The sequence below is a fragment of the Pipistrellus hanaki genome, assembly GCF_964339955.1.
Source record: "Pipistrellus hanaki genome assembly, chromosome: 5".
NCBI lineage: Eukaryota > Metazoa > Chordata > Mammalia > Chiroptera > Vespertilionidae > Pipistrellus > Pipistrellus hanaki.
In genome coordinates this window covers 51,081,750-51,107,130 of record NC_140507.1, presented here as the reverse complement: position 1 = coordinate 51,107,130, position 25,381 = coordinate 51,081,750, and the positions used below count along the sequence as shown (strand labels likewise).

The window sequence follows — 25,381 nt, the reverse complement described above, 5'->3', positions numbered from 1 at the left end:
CAGTACAGGTGGTGGCTCGGATTTTTCATTTCTGAAACTACTAACAAAAAAACCCCCAAGTCATAAAAAGTCTAATTCAATAGTTAGTTGAACTCAACAATCAAAACTATTCAGTTGAACTATTTGAAAAAAGAATTTTTAAAAAGAACTAGCAGCCTATTATTAAGTAGCTGATTCTTCTTCCAATTCAAATGTGCTGGGTTTTTCTCTCCTAAGTGTGGTATAATTTGGTGAGAGCTACTTTGAGGTAAAAGACTAAACCAAATGTGATTCATTTTAGGACAAAGGTGACTCAAATTATTACTGTGTTTATAAAAAGTAAATTATGTGTAGGAATTATTAGGAATACATATTGTTCATCAATATCAGATATGTCAGTGAACCTTCTACAGCCCAAAGGATGCAGGGCAGAAAAGGGATTGGGAGGGAATTGGAGTAACCATTATCAACAAACATTTACAGAGGGCTGATTGTGAGCAAAGTCTAAGACAGGTTGCCTTCCTCAGACACACTGATTAGATGTAAGTGAACAGACACTTGCCTAAAACCTTAAATAATAATACACACTATTGTGTGCTGTAAAGTGAGTGGTAAGATAGTATGAGATTTCAGATAGGATGTGGCAGGAAGAATAAAGCTTTCCCCTCAAAGATGCCTGAGTCCTAATCCCTAGAGTCTGTGACTGTGTATATTTATGACAAGGGGGAATTAAGGTTGCCAATCAACTAACCTTGGCATAAACATTATTTTGGATTATACTGGGGACCCAATGTAATCATAAGTGTCCTTTAAAGTAGAAGAGGAGGCCCTAGCTGGTTTTGCTCATGAAAGGTGTCGATATTGAGTGTTGTAGAACAAACTTTTCCACTTACCCTTAAGTGTGGGCAGAGGGCATGTACACTTCTCTATATTATGCCTCATTTCTCTCCTAAGGTGGTAACTCACAGAAATTGCCTTTCATTTCTTAGTATTTTAAAACAAAAGAGATAGTGCTAATAACAATAATTATATTTATTGAAAACCTGCCATATAAAAGAGAAACATACTAGTCACTGTGAGAGTCTTAAAAGTGACTGAAAATCAATTTTGAAATCCATCAGAGCAAGGATGATGAAGTGGAATTAGAAAGGAGAGGTGATTAGGTATTGCTTGGTGTCAGTATTATTATAGAGTGACCACTAGCTTCTTTTCAAGTAGACATGAGTTTGCAATTTTCTCTGCCTAAATATAAGAATCATTTAAATGTTTTAGCAAATTCCATCCACGTTCTATTTGAGTAGATCCAGTTTGTTATCTTTTAAAGAGTCATCAAGGGTTGCTGAAGGATGCCCAGGATCAAACCAGAGACGGGCAGACCTGCATTACCACCATTTGTCCACCAACCAGATCTGAAATATCATGGCTGGCATGCACACATAAGGAACTATCTGGCATTGAAATTGGGACTCAAAAGAACTGTTGGCCCAGAAAGGAACTCACTACAGACTGATTCATTTGCCTCTCAGCACAACCATTATGGCTTGTTGAAGTTTAGGTTCTTACAAGAGTATTTCTTGGATCACGTGATCTCACACATCTAGAGGAAATAATGAACAACATAAACAGACCCAGAGAAAGAGAACCAGCGATCAGACTCTCAAACCTCAGAGGGAAAGTAGGGGAGGATGGGGGTAAGGGGAAGAGATCAACCAAAGGACTTGTGTGCATACATATGGGCCTAGCCAGTGGCCATGGACAATGGGGGTGGGGGGGAGGCATATCTGGGGAGGGGTTTGGGATGGGAATGGGGGAATAAGGACAATTATGTGAGATCATAAACAATAAAAAAAAAAGAAAAGAGTCATCAAAGTAAGAGTCTAGAAACTTGGATATCTTGTCTTGTAATGGATGGATTAATTGTTTTATTTATTCTGTTTATTATAAGTAAAGAGGTATATTATAGATATTATAGCTGCAAAGAATTCCTTTTTAGATTATGTGGATCCTTTAGCTAATACTGAATGTTGCAAAACATTAATATAGGGTTGATCTTTTTTAAAAAAAATTTAATATACTGTATTTACACTCAAGCTGGCGTTTGAGAGTAATGCTTGAGAATGTGATGCAGAATCCCCTCATAGATAATTCTCATTCTAAAGAGATATTTCAGTACTCCAGTTTGCATAAGACAAATTCTTTTATACCACTTTGTAGCCTATTGCAAGTATGTCTGGTTATATTCACTCATGCAGACTGAGTCTTCCCATTAATTTCAAAGAACGATTTAGGACTTTTCACTGACAAATTAAATTAGCAGTTTAAGTTCCTACCCCTCTGGAGTTTGATTTTCTCTTCAGTTAAGTGATCTAAGTCAAATCATTAAAGCCTATGTGTCATACAATAGATTCTCAGAAATTCTGAGTTGGCTATTCTTCTTAGTTTTAATCAAAGCAAAAAATAGCATTTCCATTTTTGTCATCTTCATATTAAAGTGTTTGTCATATTATTTGATTCAGTCACCCTGAGTTACACATCAGTAGAATCTGTCTAACCTTTCTCAAAAAGTTGTCCCTGCCAGAACAGGGGCCCATTTCTATAGTAAGTGGCATACCACCTAAATACATAAACGTTAGAATCATGTATTACCAGACTACTTAGAACCAGAAGGCATCATGGCAGGAAAATTTGGGTAATACGGCATTTTTACACAGAGATACTGACTCGGTGCAGCTTCCTGTCTCTCTCCTGATCCTCAGTCATCCTTTGATGTACTGTGGGTTTCCTCATTGCCTCCTTTACCTCTCCCCACATATGCACACATACAATCACCACCAACACCCTTTGTACCTGCTCTGCCTTACTTTCTGCCTTTGTTCTACTAGCAGGGTATTCTTCCATTTCCTCAATTAGCTTTATTAACCAGGAGACATGGATGAGTAGGGATAGGGAATGCAAGTACTCTCATGCCCTGTTTGTATGTGTCTATGACATATAGCTGCAAAAACCAGCAGACTTTTACATGGCCATTCAGCCATGCTGACCTTCACATTGAGATTGTACTGCTGATCTTTGACCTAAATCATTATGCTCAGCTTGGTGGGCCCCTGGAGTGAGTGCATTGTCCACAGAAAATGTGCAGCATTTGGCAACCAAATATTAGAATTAGAGCAGGAGGGGAGGGAGCTGGAGGTAGGAGAGGACATAGAAGGAATAAACAGTGATAAGGAAGTTTCTTGCAAAAAAAAAAAATAATTAAATATAGAGCTAAACAACTTTTCTGTGTGTAGAAATGGTGAGACTTTAGGCTAGTATGTTCACTTATATGATTTCCAAGTATGAAGAAGTTCAGGAAGCCTTTGCAAGTATGTTTTCTTCTAATTACTTAAAAATCAGAAACTCTGAATTAAAAATGGGAAGGAGAATGTGCCAAAAAGTACTTGATTTGAAATAAATAAGATCCATATGCTTATAGCACTGCACAGAACAAGATTAAATTTTTATGTTTGCTATAGGTCAGTTATTATTTTACTTTCGGGGACTTTATCCAAATGTTTTTGGTGTTTTGGTGTGTTTTTCCCCCCACAATTGGCAAGACACAGATCTTGAATCTGTCCTCAGTGCTTTGTTTTTTTCGGCCTTGTCTTTTGGACCAAAATAACAACCACATATTATTTTGCCAGAAACTCAGCATTACCACTAATGTGTTTCTTAACAATTACACAATATTCTTGGCTGTCATAAAAACTACTTGGTTTAAAAAATATAAAATTAGTATATAAAAATATGTGTAGACACAGACATATAACATACACACAATACGGTACATATTTATATGTATTCAAGCTAAAAGATGGCTTATGGCAAAATTAGAAGTCTAATTATTTGCATACTTTGAGAAAAAAGATTACATCAAAAACATGTATTTTAATTTGTTAAGAGGTGGAGGTTGGGAATATTGTGAGTAATGGATAATTTATGTGGGATTTAGGAGTAATAGCTTACAAATACTGAGTATGCCTTTTTACATATAAATGTAATATATAACAGTGAATTTGAGAGGAAATGTTTAAAATGTGCTTCAACAGATTACCAATATACTTTCTTGGACTTGAATTATTAGTTCCATAGAAAAGTACTGTGGGAAGGCATTTTTGTATTTACTTATTTCAGAAAGTATAAAATGTCTATAAATTTTCCTGTTTTTAACCAAGAATGAAGGAGAGCTATGAGCATGTGCTTCCTGAGTGGCTGAATTCCAGCTGTGCAGACTGGTCATAGCACTTCTGCCAATCAGAACAGGCCCTTCAGGGAAGCCCTCAGATGCTGAGTCTTGTTTACACGCATTGTGACTCTGTTTCTCCCCTCCTCTCGTGTGCTGTACCACTAGGAAGATTTGGGAGGATGGGGGAGTTTGCCTGAGTAAACTGTAGGAAACTAGGATCACAGCCACAACAAACGGTATTACGGGCAGACTTTGAGCTCATCGTTTGCCACAGGTAAGAGAAGTTGTTTTGTTATCGGAGGATAGCTGATCTGCACCCAGTTTCTAGCTTTACTTTGAGACATTATATTTTACTTTCGTTAACAAAACTAGCAGGCTAACAGCTGAAGAGGAATGATTGAAAATATGGTTAAAATGTGTGTTGTATTTCTGTGACTACATTTTTAGGATTTAACAATGAAAAACCCTGGTATTTTTATTTAAGGGCAATGTAAAACCAAGTTAAATTAAAACAAAAGTTTTAAAAGCGTCAGTGACACTAAGTCACTGTATAGAGAAATTGGAGCTAGAAGCATATTAACAGTATGTGTTTGGGCTGGCATTATATCTAAACAAACATATTTTCTTGCGAGGCTTCCTCCTTGTTAGTCTTTCAAACAACAGTGTTTTCCTGTGTACTGACTCATTGGTTTAGAAACATTTCTTAATTATCATGAACCATTCAGAAAGAATCGATATATACATTTAACTATGTAAATTTGATTCCTTTTCTTCCATAATTCTCTCCAGAAGTTTTACAGTACGTTCTCATCATCCTTATGCTGCTCCATCAGCAATAAAATTAAGGGGAACAAAAGAATTCCTGTCTGCTCTTTGTTTTAGGGTTAAATTTTATTATGATAATAATAACTTAGAAGATACTTTGGAAAACTATATTATGACAACATTGCATCGGATTTTATTGTGGCTTACACTTTACTTTCTACTGTTAGTTTTCCCTTAACACTGATCTTATTTATTTTTGAGCATGTACTGGAAAAAAAAAAGTTATTTAGAGTAGAAAAAGACAACCTGTGGGTTTTGTGGTTCTTTCTCTTATATATAATAGTCTTACAGATGATTGATAACATTTTATAGCATCCCGAAAAGGCACTTTATGAAAACTTTAAGCAGTAAGCTTTTGTCTCTTACCCTCAAGCAGGGTTTCTCAACCTTAGCATAGTTGACATTTTGATGAGATGATTCTTTGTTGTAGGGTGCGTTGTAGGAAGTTTAGCAGCATCCCTGGTCTGTACCCGCTAGATGCTAGCTGTGACAAAAAAAAAAAAAAAATGTCTGCCAAATGTTCTCTGGGGGATGGATTGAGAAATAGCCCCTACTGCCCTAAAGCACATTAGACTTAATTATCTTTCAAACATTGAAATACAACTTGCTCTGGGTGATAGAGAGTTAAGGATGAGGTTGTACTGGTCTTGGTGTATTTGCAGATGTTGCTGTAGCTGACTGCTGATTTTTTCCCCTCCTCATTCTGTTAGAAGTTTTTGCCAACCATGATTCATGGAATAATTTTTTGGAGCTGAGTAATTTGTGGTTTTTCAATTTCCTTACTTTTTTCCGTAGCAAAATTTGTTTTGGTTTTTAGTAAAGTGTTTAAAACAGCAAAGATCTTTGAAATGAAATAATACATGCAATGATATATTTTCAAAGTAGACAGTTTTAAACAACCATGAAAACTGTATATGCTTGTCTTTCTCTGTGTCCTTTCTACCTCTTCTGTCAGACAAACCCTCTTAACTCTGATAAAGTCTTTTTTTTTTTTTAAATATATTTTATTGATTTTGTACAGAGAGGAAGGGAGAGAGATAGAGTTAGAAACATCGATGAGAGAGAGTCATCGATCAGCTGCCTCTTGCGCACCCCCTACTGGGGATATGCCAGCAACCAAGGTACATGCCCTTGACCAGAATCGAACCCGGGACCTTTCAGTCCCCAAGCTGACGCTCTATCCATGGAGCCAAACCAGTTTCGGCTAATAAACAGTCTTACACATAAGAAGATACAGTAACCCTTGAGCAGTTCTTATGAAATGTAATGGTATGGGAGCTGGTATTTAAGAACTTTTCCAGGGCTTCTAAAGAGCATTTTGGCATGTAATCATCTTCTTACTTTACAGATCGCAATGAACGAAATAAACCAGAGCATCGTTCTTCAAGGTATGAACTTAAAATATTTAATAATTCTGCATAAATCTTCACGTTTGAAAAGTATTGTTTGGAAACAATGCATATATCCCTTTTAAAGTTACTATATATTTGAATTTTCTATGGCATTAAAGATGCTTTACAGGGAAATTTCTCTAAACAAAATCTATACTAATAAAAGGGTAATGTGCAAATTGGTCAGGATGCCCTCACAGTAATGACCAAACAGCAGGCTGCATGGGGCAACCAGACTGGCAGGAGGGGGGAGAAGATGGGGGTAACCAGGCCAGCAGGGGGAGGGAGGGGCAGTTGGGGCCGACCAGGCCAGTGGGGGTTCAGTTGGGGTGACCAGGATTGGGGGGGGTAATTAGGGGCAATCAGGCTGGCAGACAGAGGTGGTTAGGGGCAGTCAGGCTGGCAAGGGGGACAGTTAGAGGCAATCAGACAGGCAGGTGAGCAGTTATGAGCCAGTCCTGAATTGTGAGAGGGATCCTGGATTGGAGGGGGTACAGTCTGGGCTGAGGAGATGCCCCCCATACATGAATTTTGTGTATCGGGCCTTTAGCCTATAATAATAAAAGTGTAACATGCTAATTAGACTGGATATCCTTCCAGATGAAGCTAGGGTTGTGAGGGAAGCCTGGGTCCCAAGTGCCAGCAGCCAGGGGAAGGAAAGCATACTCTTGCATGAATTTTGTGCATCGGGCCTCTAGTATTTTAATAAAAAAATTTTCTTTATTGATTAAGGTATTACATATGTGTCCTTACCCCCCATCCCCTCATTGTTCCCCAATCCCTCCTCTCACTCATGCCTCACCCCCCTGGTGTCTTTGTCCATTGGTTATGATTATATACATGCATACAAGTCCTTTGGTTATCTCTCCCCCATTCCCCTCCCCTCCCCTGCCTTTCCTCTGAGGTTTCATGGTCTGATCAATGCTTCTCTGTCTCTGGATCTGTTTTTGTTCATCGGTTTATGTTGTTCATTATATTCCACAAATGAGTGAGATCATGGGATATTTATCTTTCTCTGACTGTCTTATTTTGCTTAGCACAGTGGTCGGCAAACTCATTAGTCAACAGAGCCAAATATCAACAGTACAACAATTGAAATTTCTTTTGAGAGCCAAATTTTTAAAACTTAAACTATATAGATAGGTACATTGTTATTAACTTAATTAGGGTACTCCTAAGCTGGCTTTGCTAAAAACTCAAGGGTCCAAAGAGCCGCATATGGTTTGTGAGCCGCAGTTTGCTGACCACTGGCTTAGCATAATGCTCTCCAGGTCCATCAATGCTGTTGCAAATAGTAGGAGTTCCTTTTTACAGCAGCATAATATTCCATTGTGTAGATGTACCACACTTTTTTAATTCACTTATCTGCTGATGTCTCAGTAACAATGGATTCTAACACATTGGCTTTTTTTTTTAATTCATGTAGAAAAAAATAATAGAATCAGCAAGTTATAATTTTATAATTTATATTATAATAGTTGATTCAGACAAGAATCATCAGAGGCTCCTAAAACTTGGGCAAAAAGTTGTTGGAGGAATAGATATTCACACTGTCTTACTATATGTTATTCCATTTTTAATTATTAAAAGAGAAATATACTTTTCCAATAAAAATAATTGGTGATCACATTTTTTATCAAGTGGTCAACTATATATCATCATTAGTATGTGATTCCAGATAATGCATCAGCAGTACATGTAGCTAGTACTTGTATAGCTATAGTCCTGGCAAAAAAGAAAAATAATGTCATGAAATATACAAAAAGGCTGGGAAAATATTCAAGATTAAAAACAGACAGAATTTCTTTTTAATCTGGAATTTTAAAATCCAGATTTAAAAGAAAACACTTTGGGGAATAATTAAGAAAATGTTAATGTGAATTTCATTTTGGATAATGGTTTTGGGGTTTTTTTGAGAGTCCATTTTAAAGCTGGGACAGTGAAACAAGGAAGGGCTTAGGATATAAAAAGCAACAGAAAAGAGACTGGACAGGGCTGCTTTGGCTCGCTAGAAACGCTGTGGGAAAGAAGTGAGCCTTGGCGAGGCGGATGTCCGCTCGCTGGAGAACCAGAGGAAAGAGGCCCTGGAGACAGGTCCAGGGGGTTAGCCCAGAGGAGACTCCTCTGTCCATTGCTTCCCTGGTTGTAAGTTTCCTGGGGACCCTTAGAGTTTAGGAAATGCATGCTTGTTGGAGAAGAGGAGGAAGGGAAAGGTGTGGTCATGTGCCTGGGTGGGAGAGCACCCCAATAGTAATTTATTAATATTACCTTTTTAGATGTATGATAGGGATGCTGTTACGTGGTAGAATGTTCTTATTTTTAGGAAATATATGCTGAAGTGTTAGGTCTGATGTAGTCTTATGTTTGCAACATATTCTCAGATGATTCATGACAACAAAAACACGGTAAGAGGTAAAACAGAGCAAATATGGGAAAATATCAATAATTGGTGATTAGATGAAAAGTATATGTGTGTTGATTGTACAGTTTCTTTAACTTTTCTGTAGACTTAAAATTTGCAAAATAAAAAGTAGCAGTGGAAGGAACTGTTCTGTGTGTTCCATGAAGTCCCAGAGGGCAGGATGTGAATCTGTGGGTGGAACGTTGGGGGTGTGGATGGCTTTTGTGACATAGCTGGTCAAAGATGGAATGGACCACATGTGAGGAAACTCTGTCAAGGAAAAGGTAGACTAGAAAAGGCTCACACATGGCTGCAGCCCTGTGTACAATCCATAGCCAGGAAGTATTTGCTGAGAGGCCCTAATCCAGGCTCAGGATACAAGAGAAAACAAGAAAAGTCTCCAACTTCATGAGCATGGAGCACCCATTGTTTTGAACTTACATTCCCAATCTCAGAGCATGTTTATTCTAAGGTCAATCAAATCTTCATAGTTCTACTTCAGCAGTGTTTTGGTTCTCTTGAGTGTATTCAGCAAATATTTTATTTGTTAATCTCTGGTTTATACTGTTAGATTTTTAAGGATCATGCTATTAGTCTTAGTAACCCTAGCTTAATTAATAGAGTGCCTGGTCTAAATAAGCCCCTGTTAAATAAATGTTTGTTGAATAAATGCCAAATGTAGTTCCAAGAGAGAAAGGGAAATGCCAATATTTTCCCCTTGCAAATTGGGGAGAACTTGATCCTCAAAAGCTTGCCCCTGACTATTGTTGAATGTTTGTAACAGTAACATCAAGAAGTAAAGTCCTGCCCAGCTGGTGTGGGTCAGTGATTGAGTGTTGACCTGTGAACCAGAAGGTCACAATTCGATTCCCGGTCAGGACACATGCCTGAGGTTGTGGGCTTGATACCCAATAGGGGGTGTGCAGGAGACAACTTATCAATGATTCTCTCTCACCATTGATGTTTCTGTCTTTCTCCCTTCTCTGTAATCAATAAAAATATATATTTAAAAAAAAAAGAAAAAAGAAAGGAGAAATGGGTCCTGGCCACTGGGCATTATCCATACATGCCCAGGTTTGGGGCTCTATCCCTGGTAGGGGGTAAGCAGGAGGCAGCCAATTGAGACAGAAAGGCCATTGTTTTCTGTGAGATTGGCAGTGATCTGTTCTTCTCTTGCCATCCTCAGCTGAGCAGGGCTACCCTGCCAGGCCAGCAATGCATCAAGCAGATTAATACCTGCTGCATCAATAGAGCAGAAAGAAGATATAAACAAAAAGTCATTTAATTTTCATATGTTTGTTGGTTCTCTTCAGGCCACTTGGCAGCAAGAATGATAGATTCAGGGCCCAGCAAGGATAAGAGAAATGCATTTCTTTTTTTCTTTTTCTTTTTTTTTCATAAGAACAGACACTCCTATAGCTTTGTCAGTGAGAGATCAATAAATCTGGGACATCTGCCTGTTCTCTCATTTTGGTGCTGAAATAAGAAGGAAAGTATAACTCTTACCAAGTTAAAGAAAAGTTTTATGAGGTATTGTGCAGTGCAAAGAACCCAAGCTAAAAAAACAATGCTTAGCGTTTTTTATAAGTCTTACAGGGTGCTTTTTCTTCTGATGCTGGCATTTTTAAATTTTGCTTGTTGCTGATTGACCAATGTGCAAATCAGGAATATCTGAATTCTTGTCTTTTTCTTATTTGTTTAAACATAGCATTTCCAAAATTAATGTTCCATGGAACATTTTTCTGTAGGATATTAATATGCAAGAAATAAAAATGCATAAAAATGTTTGTGAAATGGTGAGTTAAAACAAAATTGGAGACATTTCTTTACTCTGATTCCACTAAGAGTCTTTGATATACTAAAGTACATTATAAAACTCCAAATGAGAGATTTACTATACAGAATTTAAACTTTTTTGTTTGAATTTGTTAACTTTCTTTGCCAGACACAGCTATTAACAACATCTTGAAAAATGTACTATGGAATGGCAGTTTGGTAAACTAATCCAGAAAGAAGTAAGAGCTAAAGATAATAGAGAAAGTGAGGATTGGTGGCAAAAATGGAAAATTAGGAGCTTTTTTTTTTTTTTTTTTAACACTTCACTAACTCTGAATAATAGATCCCAATGACTTATTCAGGCTGCAAAACCAGCTATTTTGCTTAAATGTTTTACCTACTAAAAGGAAATAATTTACAGCAGTGACAAAAAGGCAGCAAAACAGAGAATTCCAAATAGAAAAGTATAAAATGAATTTAGGATATTGATTACCAAAGGAATGAGTCAGTGGAGAGTCCATAGGGACTTAAAGTGTATCTAAACTGATTTATTTCTTAAACTAAGTAATGGACTTTGTAATATTATCTATACTTCTTTAAAAACTCTGAAAATTTTCATAATTAATTAAAAAGGCCTTCAAGAAGATCCTGAATCATGTGGCATTAATAAAGAAGCTTTTATAGGACATGGTAATAAAATTTAGTGAAATTCCTTGATTATTTTTGAAAGAGAAAATAAAAAGTAGGAAGTCAAGAATGTTTAGAAAAAACATGATTAAATACTGTTCCCATTTCACCTCTCTTCATAGTGTCACTTCTATAGTCCCCTTTACTAGAAGCACCATTTGTTGCTCTGTGGATGTTTATCCCATTTGTTGCTCTGTGGATGTTTATCCCATTTGTCAGTTAAAAGTTATACAAGTAACACATGAAAATATTTTTAATAGTACAGAAATATATGGTTCTGCCTTTATTCCATAAGCAACTGTTAAGAGCCTGGTGGTTTAATGTCTATCCTAGACTGTTTTCTGTGCATATATATGTGCATATAAATATATTCTATGTATATATATATCCAAGTAATATTTAGGAAATGGGGATATACTGTGTGTGTGTGTGTGTGTGTGTGTGTATGTAGTGTGTAGATATACTAGTTTATGTTTGCATATATCAACTTGCTCTTTTCATTTATATTTAAGAACATATAAATTTACTTTTTAAACTGCTACCTAGAATTTTATATTATTGTTTATTAAATCAGTTTTTTATTGATAACATTTGGGTCATTTCCAGTTCATAATAGAAACGATGCTGCAGTAAACATCTTCATGTTCATATCTCTGTACACATGTGGAAGAAAACCTCTATTGCTTCTTCCAAGTTTGATTTTTAAAAATTTTCTATTGAACACCTATTCTCATTCACAATTATTATGTCTTAAAATTTTATATGCTCTACATTTCTATTCACAATTCTAAGATAGCTTAATGGTGATTGGTGCCACTCCAGGTTTAGTAGGGCCTGTTTCTCATACCCCCCACATCCCTGTGTGGCCTGAAATGTCACCCCACACTGGGAGGGACTTAAGCTCAACATGCAGGAAATCTATGCAGCAAATAGTTCAGTACACTAAGAAAAATAGCTGGTGATGTTAGAACTCACTTTATCATTAAAATTTGAAGGGGTCATGGTACCCTGCATTGATTACTCTTATGTTGATCTTAAAAAGTTGTTGAAGATTTTATTTTGACCCTTTATCATCATCACATTATGACTTAAATAGATTAGCTAAAAGCAAAAGATTTAACTTGTTTTTGCTTTTCTTCTTTCTAAATATGTCTATTAAAATATGACATGCTCTGCTGGGCTTAGTTTAACTACTGTAATTCTGTAGCATTTCCCTGCCCATATGTTTTGATTCCTATACCTCTATAAACTATAGCTTGTGTGTAATTATTTTCTGGCATTATGTTTTCTAAGCTATAAGAGAAACATTACTTTAGCTATAGCATCTGTAATGCTATAAATGAGGTGAAAAATTAAAGTGTATACAGGTTTTGTGAGGGGGAAAAATATTTTTGCAGTGGGAGATGTGAAAGGATTACTAGCATTTTATGTCATTCTATATAATGTTGTTTTATTGTGGTCTTAAGAAATGTCACTTTAGCATTTCCCCCTGGTGTGATGGGAATGAAAATGAAGCATCTATATGGTATATCAGTTGGGTAATTGAAAAGTTTTATCAGCTGGCCTACCACAGCCATCTTAGTGTGGCACTTAGTACTTAGTGTGGGGCTTCTCTGGAGTTGTTTCAAATTAAACTATCAGCAGGACTTAACTCTGGAACAGCAGCTGCTCCTGTTTTATTACTTTTTCTCAAGACGGGTATTGTAGCCAACCATTTCTCAGCAGTCTAGGGAGTACATAGAACTCCTAGCCCTTAAATTTTTCATCCTAATTCTTTCCTCTCTTTCCTTTGGGTTAGTTATATTTTATATTAGTTCTTTGCTTTTCTTCAGTGTAATTTAGAAGCAGTTATTTACAAAGTTCTACAACATATATATTAAATAGCCTTTAGTTGAGTACACTTTGTATACATCTTTGTGGATTTCAATCCCTAGTTTATGGTTTTACCCCAGCTAATAAATATTCTTGTACATATGGACAGTAATTTTTTAAAATGTTTTCTCTTACTGGCATAACGTATATCACATTCTTCAAATGTATTGATTAGGACTTTGAACCATAGAAGTATACTAGCTAATTCCTGGAAAAAACCTTAGTATGGGACAGAATTGCTAAATAGTCTTTCAGTAGTCCAGTCATCTCTTGTCTCAGTTACAGTAAATGGCTGTTGATTAAAATGTAATCTTGTCTTTATACATAAAACCCTTCTCAACCTAGAAATCAGGCCTGGTCCCAAAAATACGATTTCAGGGTTGGGGCTTCCTTTTTGATCAGGTGCTCTTGGTCAGTGATTTTCAACTGGTTTACCACAGGAATTTTTAAAAGACGTAATATCTGACTAGTCAGGGGCACTGACCGCTTTTTCCTAGATTATATAAAAATTTTTTTTAAAAAAAAGGACAATGGTAATAAAATTATAGTCATTCAGTGTGAATGAATCAAAATTATACCTATTTTTTTTGCTGAAACCTGTTTGGCTCAGTGGTAGAGCGTCGGTCTGTGGACTGAAAGGTCCCAGGTTCGATTCCGGTCAGGGGCATGTACATTGGTTGCGGGCACATCCCCGGTAAGGGGTGTGCAAGAGGCAGCTGGTCGGTGTTTCTCTCATCCACGTTTCTAGCTCTCTATCTCTCTCCCTTCCTCTCTGTAAAAAATCAATAAAAAAAATATTAAAAAAACAAACAAAAAGCAAAATTATACCTATTTTTTGTGTAAAATTGGCATATATATATATATATGCCATGAGATGAAAAAGGTTGAAAATCACTGTTCAAAATCAGAGCATTCTGCCCTAGTGATAGCTTCTGTCACTTCCAGTCTTGTTCCAGTTGTAGAGTGGCTTTCCAGAAATATAGAGTGAGCCTGCCCATCCTATACAACACTTAAATGCAGCAAAAAAAAAAAAAAAAAGGCAGGCATGCCAAAGAAGGACTTCTGTGTGACTCACTCCTTATGGAAAGGAGGATTGAGAATCAGTATGCTTTGGCGATTAGGAAAACAAAAGAATAGAAGGAAAGTTTCGCTTGTTTGATTGTCCCACTTAGAGTAGAATGCTGGAATGGGGTAAAAGTAGCCCGGCCGCTCATGTGGCTGCCTCCGGAGTCCCCCAGTCTCCTCAGTCCCCCAGCTGCCCAGGGCTGGTCCAAGATGCAGGCAAGTCTTGGATGGCAGCTGCCCAGCCGCCCAGAGCCACCTGAGACTCAGGTAACCAGGGCCAGCCAAGGCTCGCACTGCCGGCAGTGGCAGCAGCAGAGGTGTAATGGGGGTGTCGCCTTTCCCTGATCGCTGGGTTGCTTCCTGTCCCTGAGGGCTCCCGGACTGTGAGAGGGGGCAGGCCAGGCCAAGGGACCCCTCCCCTCCAGTGCATGAATTTTCATGTACCAGGCCTCTAGTTAATAAATAATAATACAAGAATAAACTCTGTGTTTCACATACTCACAACTGTAAACCTACTTTTCCCCACCCAGTACAAACATCCCCTCAATTGTAAACCTGTTTCCTGGAGATAATATTGCTCCTGGCACAATGGGTTGTCAAAGCAGTCCAGGGATGCTATCAAAGGATGACAAATAGGACCTAAATAGGACATCTATTGCCCAATACTTTCTCTTTTGGTTACAGATTCTAAAGAAGCTCCAAATAAAAATTCCTAATAACCTGAACTACACTGCTAAGAATTTTTCTATATGCCAAATTCCTATCTTTAGCACCATTATTCTTTTTGTCTTAAATTAAATTACATTCACTTGTTTTGATTATAAAGCAGAATATGCTCATGATAGAATATTTGGAAAAAATAAGCATATAAAAGAAAAAATCATCTATAAGTCCACCTTCTCATAGTTAATCACAATTATATTTTGATATATTTCTTTCTGGTTTTTATCTTTTTATACATACTATTATTTTAACATAGAGGCTCATGAATATATTGCTTTTAAATTGTTGTTTTCATCTATGTTAATATTGTAAACATTTTCCCATTTCAGTAGCCTTATAAATTATGATTAAATTTTCTAGAACAAAGTAATACATTTTTATTATAGAAAGTTTATTTAAAAAAAGAAAAAAATTAAAGTTATTCATGGTCCAACCACTGAATAATAACTACTGTTGGTATATTGGTGGTTCAGCCTTTCTGCTGTGCCTATTTAGTGTATTTTTATAAAATATAATCTGGATTATACTGCACATTGTATCGTATATTACCTTTTTGTTGTTGTTTTGTTTTGTTAATCCTCACCCAAGGATATTTTTCCAGTGATTTTTAGAAAGAGTGGAGGAGAGGGGGCAAACAGAGAGAAAGGAACATCAGTATGAGAGAGACACATCAATTTGGTGCCTCCCACATGCGACCCAACCTTGGCCAGAGGTATGTGCCCTTGACTGGAATCGAACCCGGGACCATTCAGTTTAAGGGCTGACACTTTATCCACTGAACCAAGCTAGGTAAGGCTACCTTTTTTTTTTTTTTTTTTTTTTTTTTTTTTTAACTAAACAAAAGTTTATAATCATTTTTCTATGATATGATTTTAAAAATATATATCTTATTGATTTTTTATAGAGAGGAAGGGGGAGGGAGAGAGCTAGAAACATCGATGAGAGAGAAACATCAATCAGCTGCCCCAAGGTACATGCCCCCAACCTGGAACCCTTGAGCCAAACCCATTAGGGCTAAGATATGATTTTTAATGGTATTCCATCATGTAGATATCAAACTTTAATTATTTTGCTGTTGTCAGACATTTAGGTTATTTCCAATATTTTCCTATTAAAAACAGTGCTGTGGTAAGATTCTTATATCTGCATTTGAATAGCCCATCACTGATTACCTCCTTGTGATAAGTTCCTAGCAGTGAAATTAATAGATCAAAGTTAATGAATCAAAAAAATTTTTTTCAGACTTTTTACATGTACTATCAAATTGCCTCAGTAAAAGGTTGCAGTCTCACCACTATAAATTTATTTAAAGATTTCCCCTTGCCCCATGTTGCTTATGAATGAACTAGAAGAAAATAACCAATAAGGACTTTTTCTTTCAAGTTGACTCATATTTTTATGTTAGAATGCTCAGATTTATTGACCATGGCCCATTTCTACAATTTTTAGTTCAGACCTCCAAACAATACTTTGCAAAAGAATCTTGTACTAATTCAGAGCCCCCATAAATCCTCTTGCCCAGCGCCTTTTAGAGGCCTTTCTCCAAGGGCATTTAGGAATCAGATCACCTGGATAAGAAGTACACACACCACTGCCTATCCCTTATGTCTGTATTTGAAATCAGGACTATTGTGCTCAGGTTTGGGAAACTTCTAGAGTGACTCAAAATGAATACAAAAAATACTCCCAGATCATATCCAAGATTGGAGAACTTTTTAGGGCAATCCAAATAGATTTTGAAAAATACCCTTTCAGCTATTTATTGTAGGTTCTGCTCATATTGGCAAAATCACTCAGAAAAGCAGTGAAATATAAGGTAAAGTGCTTGGGTTTGAACTAAAGCCTGAACTAGAACCCAGCTCTTCCCCCTTAGGAGCTGTCTATTGGGCACTTGTGTACCTCAGTTTACTCATCTGTAAATGAGGCTAATACTAATACCTTTTAGGGTTATTTTAATGATTATTTACAGTTGCTGTATCAGTAAGAGTTGAAATAGAGAAACAAAACCAGAAATATATTAAGAAAGTTATCGTAGCAGATCACTAGGAAGGGCAGGCCGGAACTTCCGTACATGGATTGAAGCTGTCATCCACCAGCAAGATTTTTTTTCTTTGTCAAAGAAGCCTCAGTTTTGCTCTTAAGACCTTCCAGTTGATTGAATGAGGCCTGCTCAAATTATCAAGGATTATCTCCTATACTGATTATGAACTTTAACCACATAAATTTGTGTTTAATTGGATAACTAGAGACTGTAGCCTAGCCAAGTTGACATAAAATTGATCATCAGAGTTGCTTTGGACCTCACTTAAGCAGACTAAACCCACTTGGGATTGAATTTTTTCAAGCCCAGGGCTCTTCAAGTGTCTATAATCAAGTTCTTTCTGACATATTTGATATCTGTTAGTTTTGTCATGAGTAACTGTATCATTGCATTATTCATAATCCTAAAGAGTTCTCTCTGTCGGAACCTGGTCATGGCAGGATTCTATGCAGGAACATAAACTGGTGGTGTCTGCTCTTACCATATTTGTGTTACCCTTCCATGCTTGTATGAGCACACTGCTACACAGTTCTGCTTTGTGTGGCCTGGTCAAGTCTGGCATTGTCTGAACTGTTAAGGGTCCCATAGGCTTCTGACATAGTGACATGATAACAGCTTTGGCTACTTAGAGCACATGTGTCAAACACAAGGCCCGCGGGCCAAATCCAGCCCGCCAGGCCTTGCAATGTGGCCCGCACCGCGCTGTCATCACTGCACTCCGCTGTCAGTTTATGACATTGTCAGTTTATGACTGTTCAGTAAACCATTCGGCCCGCGATTTAGGCTGGATTTTAGATTTTGGCCCCTTCTCTGATTGAGTTCGACACCCCTAACTTAGAGAAAAGATACAGATTCTGTCCTATCTTTTTACTAGTCCTGGCTTTTCATAGCCAATTCTACATATCAAATGAACTTCCTTTTGGGAAGTTAATTGTAGTCCTTTGAGCATAAGAAACCCTAACCTCCTCTCAATCTGAATATATCTTTGTTCCCTCACTCAAAGTAGGAAAAGACTGGCCACTCAGAAGTAAAATAGCAGTGGGAAAGCACAATAAACACCCTTAGGCTACTTCCTTGTGGTCTTGGGTTTCAAAGCTTTTAGCACTAGCTCTGGACACAATGCCTGTAGTTGATCCTCTTGTGGCTTCTAGGCCCTCATTTCTATGATTGGTTTGTTTGCAGTCCTTCTAAACCTTACCTCATACAGGAGTGGTGGCTGCAGGGCAAGCAATCCCTGCCTGCTTCTCCAAGAACTGCCTCCCAGACTCAGGGAACCAGGTTTTCACACAGCCTTACCCCATTTGACTATAGCTGATAGACTTCTCACCCAATGTTTTGATAATCAAATTCTTTCTCTTGAAAGTTTAAGCTAAATATAGAGCTGAGAGACATGGTTTCCAGAGCTTGAAAATTGTTTCAATTTGGTTTTGGTGGGATATATATACTGATGAACACAGGTCGGATATGCTGATGAACAAGCAGAGCCAGTCCAACTTTAGCAGGAGATGGACAAGGGAAGCAGAGAGAGTGTGGTCTCAGAGAAAGTGAGGAAAAATGAGGGCTTGTGCTTGTTTTCCAGAGCTACATGAAGTTCACCTGCACTTGCTGTTTGTGGAAATACCCATATATGCACATAAGTAAAACCTCATTTAAAAATTTTAGTTTAAAGGGATTTCAGATGCTTTTACCCTCACAAGATAATATAATGCCATTAGAAGAAATAACCATAAGTATATTATAATTTAGAAATGAAAATTACATATTTAGCATACTTATATTGGCTTTAGGACTAACCCAAACTATTGCCTTGTTTCAGGATTTATTTCCATGAATTTATTTCTAGGTTAGGGTTCCATAAATACGTATATTGAAAAAACAGAGCAGAATAGTACTTTAAAGTATTTATATACAAACCAAATCACTGCCATATAATATAGTGTGTGAAGGAAGAAATGTATTGCTGGTCTTATGAACACTGACATCAGATCTATGCTTTACTGAGTAATAGAAGCCTTTATTGTCTTGTCTTTTTTTTTCACCAACAAAAAACAACAATACACACCTCTTTTAATGTAGGATCTCTTAAAACAACACAAAATATAGCCAGACCCATGAATTTCCAAACATTTGTTTGCATACACCTCTTGACATGGTATATGTTATGAATAAATCCCAGAAGTGATGAAAATCGTCAGTCCTTTTCTAGTACTCTTCAAGACACCTTCCCCTTCCTCCACCATTGCCTTTGAGTTAATCTTCCAAGCCATGGGATATTCATTGGAAGAAGACAAGCTCTCAGGGTTCCTTGGTAATTAATTCACAATTGTCACTTACATAAATTTTTGTGTGTGTTTTCCTCTCAACATTCAGGTGAACTTTTTGTGAGGCAGGAAAGCACAGGAACTAAGAAGACAGTCTAAGTTCAAATCCTGGCTTCATCATTTACAAGCTGTGAGACTTTAGATATTTCAATTACATAAACCCTTTTCTCATCTGTAAAATGGGGATAAAGATATACCTCTTCTGAAGATGGATGTGTGGATTAAGTGAGTCAAAAGACATGAGGCATTAAAGCAGTGCTCAGTTAGACTAGCTGTTATTTTTGAAATGGGTTTGTTATCAAGTCCAACTCCCTTACTCCAGTTGGATTAAGTAATTGATTTTTATTAAGTGGAATTTAAATTGGGATCTCGGAGCTTTTTAAGTTTCTTATTTTAAACAGTTTAGAGGAGTAGGTAGAGATCATCCAAACATTCCCAATACTCTTATGTTATAGATGGGGAAACTGACATTAAGTTATACTATTATGCTCACAGAGCAAGTAGTGGCAGGGCTGAAACTGAACCTCAATCCCCCCTCATACAGTTCACTCTCTATGTCTGAAAACTATTAGAATGATCCTTGGTCCTGAGCCCTCTGTGCGCTGTGTCTCCAAGAATTCATTCATACTAGTAGACTTAATTCAGGCTAACGCTTTATGTACAAGGGTGGGTCACCTCTGCTCTCTTTGGCCCTTTACTTGCCTAAAGAAGCAACTGAATCTGGGTATTTAAATAAAGTAGTACCCTTCCCTTTTTTAAAAAAAAAAAAATAGTGCTTACTTGCCCTAGCTGGCTTGGCTCATTGGATAGAGCGTAGGCCCACGGATTTAAGGGTCCCAGGTTCAATTCCAGTCAAGAGCACATACCTCAGTAGTGGGCTCAGTACCCTGGTCGGGCAGATGCGAAAGGCAATTAATTAATTGATGTGTCTTTCTCACAATGACGTTTCTCTCTCTAAAAATGAATGAAAAAATACCCTCAGGTGAGGATTAACAAGGAAAAATAAAATAAAATAAAATAAAATAATGCTTACTGAGAATATAGCCTTCAAATCTTCCATAGATTTGTTCTGCTTAAGACAGGCAAAACCACAACTTGCATTTATGATAGGCCTATTGTTGTAAGGATCACAACTTAAATAAAATCTCTATGAAACATTGATAAATACATGTTTGATATCAAACATATGTATTGGAGTTTCTGTACAATGATATATATGAGAGTGGGATTCACTTATATTCCACAAATAGTTATTGTGTGTGATAAGCACTTTGCTAGGCCTTGTGCTGAACTTAGGGAGTTGGAACCCTAAAAAATAAACCTACAGAAATTTTGCCCTACCCTGATTATTTTAAGCTCTATTAAGTTTAGTAGTTGTCCTGTCTCCTGCATTTTTGTCCTTTTACTAGTACTTATCTTTTTATTTATTTTACTTTATTTTATTTTATTTTTTGCATGTATTTTTTTAAAGTTATTTTTGTGGTTGAAAGTATTTCAGATGTCTCCCTTCTTTCCCCCCCCCCCCCGCCACTCCCCTCCTGCACCCCCCAATTGACTCCCTCCTTCCTGCTCTTGCACCCTCCCAGACCTTCACTGCACTATTGTTTGTGTCCATGGGTAATGCATATATGCATATAAGTTCTTTCGTTAATCTTTTCCTGCTTCCCCCCACCCCCTTTTCCTGTGAGGTTTGTTGATCTGTTCCGTGCTTCCATGTCTCTGGATCTATTTTGTTCAACAGTTTATTTTGTTCTTTAGATTCTACCCTAACTTCTCTTCTTTTTAAATAGTCTATATTTATGTAGTAGGCCCTGAGAATTGGCCTGCTTGACCTCACTCCTCAGTTTAAACATGACTTCATCTTGAGAAAAAATATGTGGGTTTTGTTGCTCGGGGGAATAATGCTATCATTCAGTGTTTACAGTTAAATGTTACACTTCTGCCTGTAGAGGATCTTTTCTAGCACCTTCTGTAACATCTTACAAATAAAACATGGAAAAATAGAGTGTGCATGTCAGTTTTAAAAACACACATACATAGTTGCGAAAAATGCTTCACTAATGTATCATGCGAACAATAGGGGAAACTGAAAGTTGTATACTTTGGAAACAAACTCTTTTTTTCTCTGATAAGCTGCGTCTTTATTTAGTGGGTTAGTGGGATCCAGATCAGCACCAGCACAGTAATAGGAACTGAAGTTCAAGATAGGGTCAGGGGCAGGGATCTGGTCCAGCCCTTTCCTTGCAGAAGCTCCCCGACCCTTCGTAAAGGGAAGAGGTGTGGGAGAGAAGGCCCCACAGAGTGGGAAGGATTTGTCCTAAGACCTGTCATCTAGTCTGTCTCCGGCTGATGCTGACAAGGATGTTTCTTGAAGGATGAGATCCCATTGAGAGACAGACACAGTGAGGGCCGGGGGTGCTGTGGGCTGCAGTGAGCTGGAAGGATCCAGACTGGTCAGCAGGGCTTAGAGTTTACACAAGCAAATGCTCTGTCACTGTTCTACAAGTCATCTGCCTTTGCCGCTTCATGCTCCTAAGAGAAAAATAAACACCGATTCCCACCTTAAATTTTACTAAGGCTAACCTAAAACCCAAGGGAGTTACACGCAGAGAGGAAATCCAAGGCCAGGGTTTTCATACCGTTTCCCCAGAGCACTTGTGTCCCTGCAAAGGCTAAGGCCGAGCCTGTCCCTGGGGCTGGGAGCCAGTGCAGAGGGAGGGGAGGGCCCAGAGGGACCCACTGTGCAAGAGGCCGTGTGCTGTGCAGACTCCAGTTGCTGGGAGATTTCTCTTTTATTCTGAGACATTTACTTCACCAGTCTCCATGGGGCTTCTTCTCTATATCCTTAGTTGTAGGACTTCTTTTCAGGCAGTTCTCAATGATGATTATTCTGTAGTTTAGCTATAATTTTGGTGTGGTTATGGGAGGATATGAAGACGCATTTACCTACACTGCCCACCTTGACTGAAAGCCAGCACTTTCACTGTTTCAGGGGGTCAGGAATCTGGGAGCAGATTAGGTGGTTCCAGCTTAAGTGTCTCTCATGAAGGCACAGTCCAAAGCAAACATTTCTACTGAGCTGTTAGCGTTAAAAGGGGATACAAGTGCAGTCATGTGCTACATGATGGTATTTTGTTCAACGATAGACCGAATATATGATGACAGTCCCATTATATAAGGGAGCTGAAAATTTTCTATCACCTACTGACATCATAGCCGTTATAATGTTGTTACAACGTGTCTGTGTTTTTAGCTAGGTGCTACACAAAAGTTAAAAAAAAAAAAGTTAAATAAAAAGTTTTTAAAGTTAAAAATTACAGTAAGCTAAAGTTAACTAATAATTGAAGAAAAAATATTTTTATAAATTTAGTGTAGCCTTAGTGTACAGTGTTTATAAAGTCTACAGCCATGAACAGTAATGTTCTAGATCTCCACGTTCACTCACCACCCACTCACTGACTCACCCAGAGCAACTCCTAGTCCTGCAAGCTCCTTTTATGGTGCCCTATGCAGGTGTACCATTTTTATATTTTATACCATATTTTTCTTGCATCTTTTCTGTGTTTAGATACACAAATACTATTGTGTTACAGTTACCTATAGTATTCAGTATAGTAGCTTGCTGTGCAGTTTGTAGCCTAGGAGCAATAGGCCATACCATATGGTGTAGGTGTGTAGTAGGCTATACCATCTAGGTTTGTATAAGTGCACTCTGTGATGTTTGCATGATGACAAAAATCATCTAAAAATGTTATGGTTAAGAGATGCATGACTGTGCAGTCTTTATGTTAAAATTGTAAAAGGCTGCCTAAAGTTTGAAACATTTTTTTATATCATGGGGACAAAAATGAACAAACTAAAGGCTGATTTTTAATTACTTTGGCACAATTAAGCACTGGTCAGCAGGGCTTAGAGTTTACACAAGCATATGCTCTGTCACTGTTCTACAAGTCATCTGACCAGTATCTGGAGCACAAATCAACTTGTATTATAGTTTATAATTATTTTTATGAGTCTGGCTCCTCACCCAGAAGCAGTTGTTCATCTTTGTATCTCCATGTTTGGTATGTAACACATGACTGGTGGTTAATGTTTCCTAATGGAAGAGGAGACACTTTCAAGTGAAACAACTAGAAATCTGAGTACCTCAAGAAATGTATTTCTTTTTTAGGCTATTCACAAAAGTAAATAAGTGGTATGGAGAAAAGCTTTCTGATTTGTATTTGTGTGTTGGTTTTCTTCACATATTGTCATTTTCTCAGGCAGAAAAATCATCCATAAAGCCCTGCTATCCCACTACAGGGACTGTTCCACATCATATGACTTTTTAGGGAAAAGTCTGTTTCTACTGTTGCTGATCGTCCTGTCATGGGAATTCCACCCAGTTCTTCCTAGACCCTTGGTGTCGGGGTTGTCCAGATGCAGGTGGCTTGTTGCGGGGGGGGGGATGAGGTGGAATCCGGAGTACAGCTTGCAAGCATGTCTTTGATTCTCACCCCACCAACAACAGTTACATTTCTCTTTGCTCTCCATCTCCTTCTTGTTCTCTTTTTCTTGAAATTCCAGGAGGAAACCCAGATATTCTCTGAGTGGGTTCAACTCAGCATGCAACAACTGTATATCTTTCCTAGAAAAACTGTGGCCTCAGTTTTAGCAGTCAGAGTATTTGTCTGAAAAGCAACATATGTAACTTTATCACACCAGCTTTGGGTGTTTGGAAAGGCTTTCATCACTCCATCAAAACAGGAATGACATTTGCTACCTAGCTAGGTGGACATATAGGTAGAGGGAATTACTAGATTATATATATATATATATTTTTACAGTAAGGCTGTTAAGAAAAAACAAGTCTGTTTATCTATCTATCTGCCTGTCTCTACCTACCTACCTGTTCATTAATCTATCCATTCACACATTGATTTCAGTTGATTGATATTTATTATGAATTCTTTTTTTTAAATTTCTTTATTGATTAAGGTATCACATATTTGTCCTCAACCCCCCATTCCAATTGCCCACACCTCCCTCCCCCCCCCCCAACTCATGTCCCCACCCCACTATTGTCCTTGACCACTGGTTAGGCTCATATGTATGCACATAAGTCCTTTGGTAAATCTCTCCCTTTTATCCCCACCCTCCCTTTGAGGTCCAACAGTCTGACCCATGGCTCCTTATCTCTGGGTCTGTTCTTGCTTATTATGAATTCTTGAAGGGTCATGGCCCAAGAAACAATTAGTATGTGTTATGGACATTTATAAGGTGACATAGTCACTGGTTAAAGGTGTGAGCAGGATGATCTTAAGTGCCACTTGAGGTTTGAGTTAGGACTGGACTGTCCTGCCAAGCCTGTTCTAAAAATGCCAACACTGGACTAGCTGGGAGTTCGCAGAGTGGCCTTGGCTGCTGCAAGAAGGTAATATTACTATTCATATCCACACAATCATGCCAGTGAGAACCTATTTTATTATTTTTTAAAGTTTGGTTATACTTTAATCTCTCTTTCAGTTGTATTTAACTTGAGTTGACACCCATGATTAGTTCTATGTTTGTGATTTTTTTTTTTCCACGTCAGATGGGTAATGTGCCAAAGTGATAATAATAAGGTTTGTGGGAGGCACAACTCACACAAAAAGTGTGAACACCTGATCATAATACTTATGAACTACAAAAGAATCTGTGATATTCCTTTTAAGATTCTAGATATCCTTAGGTGGTTCCACATTTTCTAATCTGTATTACAATTCCAGCCTAATAATCAACCAAAAAACCCAAACTAAAAGCTTGCCTATTTACTTTTCTGTCTTCTCCACTTAACCATAAGTTCTTTTACTGTAGGGCCTTATCTTTTCTACTCTTGTCTCAGTACCTAGGAGAATCATTGGAACATAGAAGACACTAAGGAAATAATAGTTACATTAATGATTTTTTAATTCTAAGTGTTTCTGTTTTTTTAATTTGATTATTAACTTCTTATTTTTTATTTTATGTGTAAGCAGTACAGGTTTGTTAAATATAAAGATCATTGTTGTTGTTTTTTGCTATTTTTGTAAGCTGTTTTGAAATTATATGTATGCTGCT

At 37.5% G+C, this 25,381-nt stretch overlaps 1 protein-coding gene and 1 pseudogene across 12 annotated transcripts in view; one reads left to right on the top strand and one right to left on the bottom strand.

The window, feature by feature from the left end:
* LOC311623129 (small ribosomal subunit protein eS27-like) overlaps positions 1 to 25,381 on the bottom strand; it is a 249,116-nt pseudogene that overhangs the window by 80,929 nt on the left and 142,806 nt on the right. The gene's annotated exons all lie outside the window — the stretch shown is intronic.
* The window catches only part of SH3D19 (SH3 domain containing 19), a 135,658-nt gene that overhangs the window by 49,412 nt on the left and 60,865 nt on the right, over positions 1 to 25,381 (top strand). For 5 of the 11 annotated variants that reach the window (XM_084884886.1, XM_084884887.1, XM_084884883.1 and 2 more), the window contains exon 2: positions 6,375 to 6,414. The exons of 1 other annotated variant lie outside the window; for it this stretch is intronic. In XM_084884886.1, the coding sequence (XP_084741012.1) occupies positions 6,375 to 6,414 (40 nt within the window). Of the gene's footprint in view, positions 1 to 4,296; positions 4,476 to 6,374; positions 6,415 to 15,578; positions 15,731 to 25,381 lie in introns of those variants that run through there. 5 more of the 11 variants (XM_084884890.1, XM_084884892.1, XM_084884891.1 and 2 more) reach the window with 3 other exon arrangements.